This window comes from Phascolarctos cinereus, unplaced genomic scaffold, assembly GCF_003287225.1.
Source record: "Phascolarctos cinereus isolate Bilbo 61053 unplaced genomic scaffold, phaCin_HiC Scaffold_7;HRSCAF=346, whole genome shotgun sequence".
NCBI classification, from domain to species: domain Eukaryota; kingdom Metazoa; phylum Chordata; class Mammalia; order Diprotodontia; family Phascolarctidae; genus Phascolarctos; species Phascolarctos cinereus.
In genome coordinates this window covers 36,710,800-36,724,093 of record NW_027556180.1, presented here as the reverse complement: position 1 = coordinate 36,724,093, position 13,294 = coordinate 36,710,800, and the positions used below count along the sequence as shown (strand labels likewise).

Below are 13,294 nucleotides of genomic sequence, written 5' to 3'. Positions count from 1 at the left end.
CTTTAAAAACACAGCTTAGAGGAGTAGCTAGGTGGTACAGTGGATGGAATCAGGAGGACATGAGTTCAAATCCAGCGTCAGACACTTACTAGCTGTGTGACCGTGGGCAAGTCACAATCCTGATTGCCGCATCCCCCCCCCAAAAAACGCACCCCCCCACATACCTCTCAGGTCTTACCTCATAAATGTGGTTTTTCTGGATCTCCCTAGTTGTTAGCCCTTTCTCTTTTGAAATTACTTTGCATTTCTTTGCATATATGCTGTATTTGCTTGCTTGTGAACATACTGTAAGTAGAATGTGAACTCCTAGAAGGCAGGGATTATTTTAGTTCATCTTTCTATTTCTAGAGCTAATCACAGAGCCCTTCACAGAAATATATGCTTGATAAATGTTTTTTGTTGTTGGTGCTGAATTGAAGTAGCTTGATTTTTGATTTAAAGGGCTGTCCGACAGGGACGCTGGTCACAAGGTTGTCCACTCAATTACATTGCTAGTGTTTCCCAATTTTACAAACGTGGAAAAGTCTTTTCCTGGGTATGAGTAGCTACGCACGCACCAGCACATGCCTATGCAATTCATTCTCTTACTCATTCTTATCTTTGTTTGCAGAAATAACATTTTGCAGTATTCTGTCAAAATTGGGAAGAGATCGTTTTGATTATTAGCTTCTGTTTAAACAAGGAATTCTCCCTTGACAATCCCATCGTGCGTAATAAAGGGCTCAGGAGCACTGCAAATAAGCTGATAGCAGGAGGCGGATCTTTAGAAATGATAATAATAGTAGTGTATGATAAGCCTGACCTCTCATGGCACGAAAAAAAAATATATATATATACACACATACACACACACACACACATATACATATACACACACATATATATATACATATACACACACACACACATACACACACATACACACATATATATACACACCCACACACACATATATATATACACACACACACACACATACACACACACACACACACACACACACACACACACACACACATATATAGTTGGTAAGATCTGTAAAGGAAGTCTGAGTTTAATTACACATATATGAAGAAGAAGGGAAAAAATGCTACAGTCACCCCCTCCCCCACTAATACCGAGGGGTGTGTCTCGCCCCTCGTGAAGGTGGTCCACCACCTCCCTTGAATGGTTCCAACTAACATTCATTATTATACACAACAAGTCGAGTGTTCATAATGAGTATTTACTGGTTTTTGCTAGTGTAGCACGTCATGAAAACGTACAGGGCAGCTTCGAATGCAGATGTCCTACATTCAGTAACGATAATGTGGCATAGCAAGGGAACAAAGATCTTAGAGTGACTTAAAAATAGAAACTAAAGCTAGAAACCTGCACCAATGTATTTGCATATATGTGTATGCACACATATACACGTGTGATTACACATACATATGGATTGTAATTTCACTGGTATAGAGAACTCCCAAGTAAGGAAATTCTCTCTGCCAGTGCAGGCCCAAAGAGCCTCTGGAGGGTAAGTGATTTTGCTTGTATATGTATTAGATAAAGATACAAACAAATATTCATATCTATTTAGATCTATGTTAATGGTCATATGTGGCTCTGCATATATACATATATGAATAGACATACATTTATTGGAGGCAGTTAGGTGGCTTAGTGGATAGAGTGCTGGGTCTGGAGTCAGGAAGACCTGAGTTCAAATCTGGCCTCAGGCACTTACTAGTTGTGTGACCCTGGGCAAGTCACTTAACCTCTGTTTGCCTTAATCCACTGGAGAAGGAAATGACAAATTACTCCTCTATCTTTGCCAAGAAAATCCCATAGGCAGTACTGTGTGTGTGTGTACCATGGTCCACAGAGTCAGGAAGAGTCTGACATGACTGAATGACTCAAAGACAAATAACATATTTATACATACACACATATATTGGCAGTGACATTATAGCATGAGACAGAACCTGGAAACACAGTATAGTCAGGAAGTTAATAAGCTAGTAGAGAAGAGGATTCATAAGGACTGAAACTAGGAAAGGGACCAGGAGAATGGTAAGAAAGGGATGGTTGCCAGAGAGACTGCAAAATTCATCAATTCACTGTTTTCATTCAACAAGCATGTATTAAACATCTATTATATGTTAGATATTGTGCTAGGATGTATGTGTATGTACACATGCATATATATGTATATGTATATATATATATATATATATGTATATATATATATATATATATATATATGAAATCACAGCCTCTGCTTTAAGCAATTTGATTTAATTTGTTTTACTAGAAATGTGTGAAAAAATTCTCCATGATCTCAGCTGCAAAGCCACGAGACACACTTTGAGCAAAATCAAATCTACTCATTCACATTGTCAGTTGTATCTCAGCTGAATGTCGTAAAGAAGTCCGCCAGAAATCATATCAGCCTCATGAATACACTCGGCCTCTGAAACCCAGAAAGCCGAAGAAAAGATCGCTATTGGGTCCCTTGCAGCAGATCCAGAGCTCTGTTGTTCAAAGCTAGAGGACTGAGCGGCGTCTCAGCAGAGATCACAACACTCTGTATTTCAGTCTGCGGTCCCCATGTTACTTTTATAAATATAAATGCAAATTTAAAATACTTCTAATCACTGAACTCTGATCTTTTCAATGATAGAACAAACTACATTTTAATAGTAAACTTTGTAAAGGTAAAAATCTGGTTGAAGATGTTACTTTCTTGGATCATTTGTAAATGGAATGTTTTAAATGGAATTCAGCCTTCTACATGATTATAGATAATCAACACAAAATGTTGAGTGGCAGAGATGAAGGTTACAGAACATCAGATTAGGAAGGGACCTCTGAGTTCAACCCATACCTGCATGAGAATTCTGCCCAACAACATCCCCAATGAATGGTCATCTGGAGGTTCCTTAAAGAAATCCAGTTAGGAGGTGAGGGGCAGGGGCTGGGATGAGTACCTTCTGAGCCAACCCCATTCTACTTTGGAAGGGTTCTGGGTGTTAGAGAGTTCTTTACATCAATCCTAAGCTTATTTCTACAGTTCCCACCCATTGATTCTGGTTTTTTCCCTCTGGGCCAAACTGAACAAGCTCAGTCCTTCTTCTATGTGATAAGTCTTCCATTTATAAGACTTAAAGATGGATAGCATCCTCTCTACTCCATTCCCAAGTCTACTCTAGGGGAAATTTAAGTGATTGTACTTTATACAGCAGGAATTCCTTTACATTCAGTGCAACATCTACGGTTAATGGAAATGTTATAATATTTTAAAGGTTTAAATGCTTTTCATTACTAAAGACTCTCCTTGTGCAATATAAAGCCACAAATTCACAATATTCTGAACTCTAGATGAATTAAAACACGGAGAAACAAAGGAAGGGGAGTTACCAATGATCCCCAATTGCCAAATCCAATGGCCTTTCCTTAGTCCTCATTCTTCTTGAACTCTCTGCTGCCTTTGGCACTGCTGATCACCCTCTTATTCTTGATACACTCTTCTCTCTAGGTTTTAGGGATGTCACTCTCTCCTGGTTCTTCTCCTACCCATCTGAGCACTCCGCCTCTGTCTCCTTTGTTAGATCATCACCCAGGTCTTGCCCACTATCAGTGAGCGTCCCACAGGGCTCTGTACTGGGCCCTAGTCTCTTTTTCCCCACACTACTTCACTTGGTGATCTTATCAGCTTCCATAGATTTAATTACTGTCTCTAGACTGGTGATTCTCAAACCTATTTATCCAGTCTTAATCTCTCTGCTGATCTTCAAGTTTCATATGTCCAATTGCCTGTTGGATATCTTGAACTGGAGGTCTAGTAGACATCTTAAACGCAACATATCCAAAACTAAACTCATTATCTCCCCCCCACCAAAAGCTCCGCCTCTCCAAATTTCTTTATTACCATGGAGGGCAATATCTTCCAGTATTCCAGCCTCACAACCTAGGTGTCATGCTTAGCTCTTCACTATTTATCACCCCCTACCTCCACATCCACTCTGTTGCCAAGGCCTGTTGATTTCATCTTTGCAGCATATTTCACATACCACCCTCCTTCTCTTTGATTCTGCCACCACCCTAGTACAGGACCTCATTATCTCATGCTTGGACTATTACGACCTCTTGCTAGTGGGTCTGCACACCATAAACCTCTCCTCACTCCAATCCACCCTACATCCCGCTACCAAAGTGATTTCCTAAAGTGCTGGTCCAGGCAGGTCACCCCTCCTCCCCTCCCTCAACAAACTCCAGCGGCTTCCTATTGCCATTAGGATCAAATACAAAATCCTTTGTTTGGCACTGAAAGCCTTTCATAAGCCCACACCCTCTCCCTTCCATTCTTTTTACAATTTATATATCCCCCAAGTACTCCTAAAACTAGTGATACTGGAGTCCTTGAGCTCCACAAACAAGACACTACATCTCTCGGCTCCAGACATTTTCTCTGGTTATACCCAGCCTGTAACTCTTTCCCTCTTCATTTCTGCCCACTTGATAACCTGGCTTCCTTCAAGTCTCAACTAAAATCCTACTTTCTACAAAAAGCCTTCTGTATTTCCCCTAAATTCTAACACCTTCCCTCTGCTAATTATTTCCTACTTAATCTTACATAGAGTTTGTATATATCTGCTTGCTTATTGGGCTCCCTGAGGCCAGGGACCATCTTTTGCCTTTCTTTGTAGCCTCAGTGATTAGTGTTGTGCCTGGTACATTTCCGGTTCTTAATAAATGTGTATTGTTTGACTGATTGACTGAGGGAGTGATTAAAGAATACTGGCTACAGTAAGAGGCCTGAGACTAGGATGCTGACAATGATTTTCCTTGTTCTTTCTGTTGTTCTGTTTCTTCTTCAGGATGTAAAACAGGGATAATAATGATGATCCTATTGACAACTGCAATGATGAAAATACCTTTTGATACTCCCTTCAAAAGAACATTACGAAGCTTACTTTTCTCTAAAAAGAGAAAAAATTAAATGGAAATAAAGTGAGGTCATGGAGGGAAATCTTGAATAGAATGAGGCCCTTCACTGGTTTCCATGACCATCTTTGTAAAATCAGCTTTTGCCTCATCCTACATGTTAATATGCAATGATTATGTGTGTGTGTGTGTGGAAATATTTTGAGTTCTAGAGGAGAAATACTACAAATTCAGTGTTTATTTGCTGTCAGATTAATTTTCTAAGAGCATAGCTCTGATCATGGCCTTCTTCTAACCCCAGACTATAAATGGTTCTCAATTATCTTAATTAATTAAGATGATGAATGTAAGATCTAGCTGGAAAGATAGGTAGGCCACAGAATGTGAAAAAGGGAATATCCAGCTTTGGTTTAAAGACCACCCCCACCCCCAAGGAAGGGAGAAGCCTCTCTCAAGGCAGCTCAATGCACATTTTACCAGCTCTATTTAGTAGAAAGTTTTCCTTCTACTGAGCCAAAATCTACCTCTCAGCAGCTTCCACTGACTGTTCCTGGTTCTGCTATTCAGGGCCAAGCAGAATAAATCTAATCCCTCATGGACCTGACAGCCTGTCAAATACCGGAGGACAGGTCTCTTGCCCCTCCCCTCCCCATGCCCAAGTGTTCTCCAGGCTAAGCCAGTGAGTTACTCTGACAGATCCTTTTCGAAGTCTCTATCCCTTTTCTTCCTAAATTCGCTATCCACAATTCTACCTGTTTTAATCATGGGTGGTAGGGTCTGGTACTAGTATTTCAACTAGTATTTTGTTTATTTATCTCCAAGAAATGACCTAGGTTGGGTGTTTTGCTGCCAAGAAGGAACAACAGGTCTTTTGCAAAAAAAGCTGTGTGGACAGGATGAAAAGAACCCTTTCCAAATAGATGCAGCTGGTGTTGTCCTTCAGCAGCTTTGTACTACACCTGCCCATTGTCACTGGTGCAGTGATGAATTATACCTTTTTGGCATCCACACCGAGCCTCATTTGTTACTTTCTTTGGGTTCTATGCATTACATCAAAAAGACAAATGCCAGGATAAATTTGAACCTTTTAAAACAAAACAAAAACAAAACAACACTCCTACTACAAGAAGAAAATTCAGCAAGAGAAGAAACAATCCAATAAACACTCAGGTGCAAGACAAGGTGAACAAAGTTCACAGCCTGCAATTTGGGTTTAAATAGTTTACTTAGAGGGCCGCCTCCTACCAAGGAAAGGCTCAAAAGATAGAAGGGATGGACAAAACCATAGGAGGATTGTTTTGTTTTGTTTTCTCATCACAAGAGGGAGTTCATTCTGGAGGGAGGTGGAAAATGATTGATATAAAGAAAAAACATTAACAAAAATGTATATTTTATGAACATTGTAGCAGTGTATGAAATAGCCCCAACAACAAGAGGGAAGGCTTATTTAAAATTCTGCCAATTATTCAAACCTGTCTACAGGTTAAAAAGGCAATGTACAATAATTCAATGTAATGGAGATATACAAAGAAGGAACGTCATTAGTATAGACTAGCTGTATAATCTTGGACAAGTCATTTTCCCCACCTCTACCTCAGTTTCTCCATCTACAGAAATTAGAAGAATTTGAAGTAGATGGAATATCAGGTTATAGTTAGGATTGCATGTGATTCTCCTTGCAGAAATAAGTTTATCTTTCAAGGGATATTTTAATCATCCAGAAGGGTGAGAAAAACAACATAAAAAGACACTTTCCTACTCCTCAGCACTAGCACTAGCACAAAACAAAATGAAAGTTAGAAACGGCCTGGATAATCAGTTAACCATCTTTCCTCACCCTTACCTTTGCAATAGTTTCATGGAGGTTGAAGAAAGGATCCAATTCTTCAATTTCTGCAGCCCGAACAGGAAAAAGGGCCTCGGAGAGAAAGCTTGGACCCTGTGACAAATCAGACGAGAAGCCTTTAAGATTCTTCATTGATTTTGTTCTTTAAGTATATATTGGATTTCCTTTAAAGTTTCAAAAGAACTCATGTATTTTAAGACTTTTCTGCTGATTTTAGAACTTCATTTTACTGATCTAATTAACCCATTAAAAATTATCTTCAAAAGAAAGAAAGATCCCTTTTGTAGAATTTTTGACACTATTACAGGAACTTGTTGACTAAGTAGTAGGTGTGACATACCTTTTTCTTGGCCAGAGGCAATCATCCCTGACAGTTTCCCTTTTTCCAAGCAAAGATGTGGATGCAGTGTCTGCTGCCTTTGGTACAAAGGCAATAACCAAGCTCTCATGTGTCTCCTAAATCTATAATGTATTAGGTTTTAAACCAAGAATGGTATGATAGGTCAGGTATAAAAATGGTGGCTGGCTACAATACACCCAGGTGGAGGAAAAAATTAAATTAAATTCTGGATATTGTCAAAGTAAACTTGATACAAGAAGTAAAAAGAAACTCTGGCGGATTTTATTTTTATCCTGGGTCAGCAAATGAATTGATACGTTGCTGCCCAAAGGAACCACACCACAGCAGACCATCCATGAATATTAAGTTGGAAAAAAAATGGATTAGTGAGAGAACAAATAAATTATCTTATGCTTAATGAGATGGACCAAGAATCAAAGTATCCCTATGGACTGAAGAAAAAAAAATATTAAAAAAAAAAGAAGACAACTCAAAAGCTGTAGATTGCAACTCTCAGCAACCCAGGGAATTATTATTACTGAACAGTAATCAACAACGACTGTTTTTTAAGGAACCATTTTTCTCAGTAGAGATCACATATCATTAGTTAGAAAAAAATAGAGATCTTATCTAATCCCCTTACTTTATAGATGACAATATGGGTAGAGAAATTAATTAATATGTCCAAGGTCACACACAGCTATTTCCAGAAAGAGCCAAGACTCACCAGTCTGCTTTAGTAAATAGATAAGCCTAATTTTTTTAAGTAGTAGCACCCATTTTAATGCAACAATTAACTGAATTAAATGCTTTTAAAAATTTGTTCTCAGAAAAAAAAATTAAACTAAATGAACATAGCATATAATCCTTACTCTACTCCCAGCCAGCTGTTTGAACTTTTGTGAGTGGCCTCCTCATCCATACATTGGACACTATAGCACTATTTCTTACCACTAGAAGGCTGGAGGATAAATCTATGTGAAAATGGTTTGTTAGCTCAAGGACCAGAAGCCAGTAGAATGTCTTCATTTATTTATTTTTCTCTACGTGTCTAGCGCCAAACACAATGCCTGCTCAATTGAGCCTAATCATTGTTTATTAAATTGGATTAAATAAATTAAAATAATTGTCATCATTCTTCTTAACCATCAACAATAGGATCATGGACCTTCATGTTTTAAAAAGGACCTTTGAAGAGGTCTGACAAGGAAACTGAGGCTCAGACAGCCTAACCTGAGTTCCCACAGCAAAATGACAGATCTAGGACGTGATGTAGTATATCCCAGTGGATGGAAAACAGGCCTCAAAGCCAGGAAGACTTAGGTTCAAATCCCACATCTGACACATACTGTCTGAGTGACTCTAGAAAACCACTAATCCTCTCAGTATTCCAGGTATCTTTCTAAAACTATTGGTTCTATCAAATCACTCAGAGGCTCCCTGTACCAATCCTAAGATTACCTTCTAGTCTTTACCTTCTAGTAACAAAGTCAATGCTATGTATATATGTTTATATATGTGTATGCATCTATAACTATCTATATCTATGTATCTATGTGTAGATACCTATATCGAGATATCCACACATATGTATATGTATCTATATCTGTGTCTACATCTATATATCTTCCCCTACAGTTTGCTTGAATTCCCTTTAAATTTACTTAAATTTTCAAAATGCAGAAATCAAAACCAGTCCCAATCCTGAAGGACTTGCTGAATACAATGGAAGAGTTATTTCCTCACCTTCGGCCATCATCCTTCTGGGAATATGCTGTTTGTAGTATCACATTTGCTTCTTTGCAAAGCTTGACATTGCTGACTTTCATTTACTCGCTTATCTAAGTCATTTTGGTGCTATTAACTTTGATCATTCTGTTATTGGTGTCGTATGAGAGCATAGCATTGATGAGGCAGCTTAGTACTCTAGTCCTGGTCTATGCCAGGAAAGACCTTGGTCCAAGTCCACCTCCAATACTGACTAGGGGTGTAATCTTAACCCATCAATCAATCAACAGCATTTTAAAAATAAATAACTCTATCAATGTGCATTGTTATTAAATCAACAATGTAAATAGAGAAAAAGGATAAGAAAATAATTATAATGGAATGTAATCGAATCTGCAAAAGACTAAGCTTCACCTCAAAGAGGAGATATAAGAAGGCACCTCCTTACTTCTCCAAGGGGGAGGGAGCCCATGTGAATGGAATATTCCTTATACTGGCAGGTTTTTTTGATTTATCAGTTACTTTTATGGAACTCTTATTTTTTGTCATAAGGAATAGATCCCTTGGAGGGATGGAGTAAGGATACCCTGAGGGAAGTAAATGACATAAAAACAATAGGTAACAATAAAATTTTACTTTATGAAAAAATCAATAGGCATCAATTATTTTTTAAAATATGATGGTTGATTCCATTCTTTTCCATGATCATATCCATTCTATAATTCAATATCCTCAAAAGCAGGTGAGGAAACCAAGGCTCAGAAAGCTTATATTTTCCTTAAGGTCACAAAGAAAATCTCTTATAAACCTAAAATGTACTTCACAGATATGAATTACATTGTTATTTTTCATCTCCAAGGTCACACACCTGGCTGCTGGTCCACCTGAGACTCAACCTTAGGTTTCCTGATTTCCTGTTAGCTCTTTTCCTTACACCTGGCAAGTGAAGAGGTAGACTAGTTGACTGAGTTACACTCTCAACAACAGCTCTGTGCATCCTAGAGATGTTCTACTCATGGGCCAGAAATTAACAGCTGAATCTCACTTTGTTGATTTTCTGTGGAAGTCTGGGTATGATGGATGTTGGAAGGAGGAGCATGCCCATACACTAGGCCTTTTCTGCCTTGACTGAGACTCTTTAGCAATCACCTTCTGTGAAAAGATGCAGGTGGTGTTTTCATGGAGGAGCTCTGTGCCCTCCTGTCCTCTGCTCTTCTTTCCATCTCCACATATGCTCCTTTTATAAACACCTTTCTTTGGAATCTACTGAAATGTAAACACACGAGGATTGCTCCCTAGTTGTTTCCCATTTTAATGATGGTATTTACCTATCTCAGTGGTTTGCACCTGTTTTCTTGAGTGGACAAATGCACACTGAGCCTGGGTTTCTGCATAATCTGTCATGGGAGTTGAAGGATAGATAGGCACCAAATTTCCTGAAGTTGTCTCTCTCCCTTAATTAGAAATCAGAACAAAGTCTCTTAGACTGTTAGATTATCATCTTGTAAATGCGCTCTTCATAAACAAATAAATCGAGGTCCATAGAGATCAAATGCCTTGGCAAAGGCCATAGGATCTTAGATCTATCACTAACAAGTTCTGCAGAGTTCAGTGAGTCAACCTTTCATTTTCCAGGTGATGAAACTAAGACTCAGAGAGACTAGTTAAGTGTCATGACAGTCGCTAGGTGTCAGAGGCACAATTTGAACCCAGGTGGCTAGCAGGAATGCCCACACAGGCCTCCTGATTCTGAAATTGTGATGATAATGATGATGGTGATTACGGTGGTGGTGGTAGTTGTGGTGATGATAACAATAACACTAACATTAACAGAGTAACTTACAGTTTTCAAGAGAGAAATCATGGTGTAGTGGTTAGAGATCTGGCTTCAGAGTCAGCAAGACCTGACATGTGATCTCTGTGACCCAGGGCAAGTCTCTTAACTTCTCAGTGATCTAGGCAATTCTCTATTATAAGTAGTAGAGCAGTTAGGGCAGCTAGGTGGCATAGTGGATACAGTACCAGGCCTAGAGTCAAAAAGAGGTGAGTTCAAATCTGGATTCAGACTCTCACTAGTTGTGTGACCCTGGGCAAGTCAGTTAACCTTATTCACCTCAGCTTCCTCCTCTGTAAAATGAACTGGAGAAGAAAATGGCAAACCACTCCAGTATCTTTGCCAAGAAAACCCCAAATGGGGTCACAAAGATTTGGACATGACTGAAATGACTCAACAAAATTAACAAAGCAGAGCACTTGATGACCTTCACTGGTGGATTCAGTTTCCCAGCTGGAAACTCCCTATATAAGTGAAATTACAAGTTTTGTCCCACCCACTCTATTCCTTGACCTGACCCCTCCCAGCCAAAAGAAAAAAAGTTTCTCTAAAGTACAAATGGAGAATACATTTGTACTAAAACTTCAGGTAAGAATATTAAAGTAATCATTTCTACAACCACAATACACTTCAAGATGATTTCATAGTCTCCATTTATCTGTGTTTATTTAGCTAGAAGTGATACGCCAAACCCCATCATCTCATTTTGGCAGGAGCAAGGCTGCTAATTCCCAGTCCATGATTGTGGCCATGAGGCCAATAACCAGGGATAAACAAATCATTGGGAGAGGGATGTAGAGGAAAGGCAATTTGGGGCCCCTTTTAAGGAAGAAAAAAAACCCCAAAATAAACCATGGATGTTTCACCATCATACTAATTTTTCAAAATGAAAGTCATTTTTTTTTGTTCATAAAAGTCTGTTTAGCGCCAATCCTGAAGTTTAAACCTTCTTACCCATTCCATTAAGTTTACCACTGGAAGGGCTGTTTGGCTTTGCTCTATCACAGACAATTCCTTCCAACAGTAAGTGTAGCATAACCCTTCCTCCTCAATGCTTTAAAAGCTTTAGTCAGAAACTCCCAGCTAAGACAAAAAAAAACTGGAGCTCAAGCCTTCTGTGCTCACTTACTCTTACCCCTCCTTACTTCATCTGGAGAAGAGAATGCCCATCCATCCTCAAATTCCATATTTGGAATGCAAATGACTAGTTAGGGGTGATAGTAACAGCACAGTTCTTGTGGGATGCAGCAAGTTAATGATGACTATGACCTTGGAAATAACCCCCCCACACACACACTTACAACCAGAGCGAGGCCAACTGGAGGGCTAGGTGTTAGTAGAAAAATAGGTCTTTGTGTAAAGGAAAGAAAAGGAGTGCTTTGAGTCTGTTATTTTCCCAATACTCTTTTTTTTTCTGCATTTCATTTTTTAGAGCCCAGAAAAGATACATGATATTCTCTATGTTGAACAGATTCAAGGCAGTGCTAGTGCTCATCTTGATTCAGCATCCTGATTCTAGAGCTGGCAGGGACCTTGGAAACATCTACTTTGAGTCTTTCACTTTCAAGGAAAGCAAGTCTCAGAGAAGGGATGGAAATTGTCTGAAGTCACCTGACTGGTTAGGGGCCAGAGGTCTTCTGATTCCCTGTTTAGCATTCTTCTCATTAGACTACATTGTCCCTATTCTTTCTTAATAGAATGTAAATTCTTTGACAGCAGGGACTATTTCACTGTAGTCTTTGCCTGACAAAGGGTCTGATTCCAGTAGGTGCTCAATATGTGCCTCTTGGTTGATTGATTCAGCAGCAACAGCATAGTTAGCATCTCTATAACCCTTTTTAAGGCTTGCAGAGCATTTTACATGTCCTAAATAATCTTGATCCTCACAACAAACCTGCAAGGTAGGTATTTTTATTAGCCTCAATAGCCAGCTGAGGAATTGAGGCAGAGAGAGATTTCATGACTTGACAAGGGTCTTCCTTGAACTTGAACTCAGGTCTTCCTCTCTCCAAGTCCACTCCACCACCTAGATATCCATTAAATCCCTCAAATTTCTCCCAAAACAGATTCTTCCTTGAAAGGGAGCATGACAGCAAGGAAAGGACACTAAATCTGCAGAAAACTCCAGCTCTGCTGTTTACAAGCTGTGTGACTTTGGACAAGTCACTTAACATTGCTGAGTCTCGTTTTCCTCACCTGTAAAATGGAAATAATAATAAAAGTACCTAACTCACAGGCTTATTGAGGGTATCAAGTGAGATAGTGCATGTAGAGGCCTTTTGTAAACTGTAACATGCTCTAAAAAAAGGTAACTCTTTGAAATAATTATGGTGTTACAGAGTGCTGGACTTGTAGTCAAGTATGAGCTCTACTTCTGCTGTTTACTTTCTATATGACTCCACACAAGTCAATTAAACCTGTCTGAACCTCATTTGCAGGTGGTACTATAATCATTCTTACCTCCCAGTGTGGTTGTGAGGATCAGAGGAGGTTATATATGGAAAGTCCTTCACAAATGCCACCTATGATGGCAGCTTTATTTTTATCATTAACCCTAATTTCATTTATAGATGTTATAGAGAATGGAATAAGTTGTTGAATTAGAGGCACATCAGCCCAT

At 39.0% G+C, this 13,294-nt stretch overlaps 1 protein-coding gene across 4 annotated transcripts in view; it reads right to left on the bottom strand.

Moving 5' to 3' along the window:
• The window catches only part of NAALADL2 (N-acetylated alpha-linked acidic dipeptidase like 2), a 1,446,698-nt gene that overhangs the window by 179,183 nt on the left and 1,254,221 nt on the right, over nucleotides 1-13,294 (bottom strand). For all 4 annotated transcript variants that reach the window (XM_020980535.2, XM_078147179.1, XM_020980532.2 and 1 more), the window contains one exon: nucleotides 6,770-6,865. In XM_020980535.2, the coding sequence (XP_020836194.1) occupies nucleotides 6,770-6,865 (96 nt within the window). The remainder of the gene's footprint in view (nucleotides 1-6,769; nucleotides 6,866-13,294) is intronic.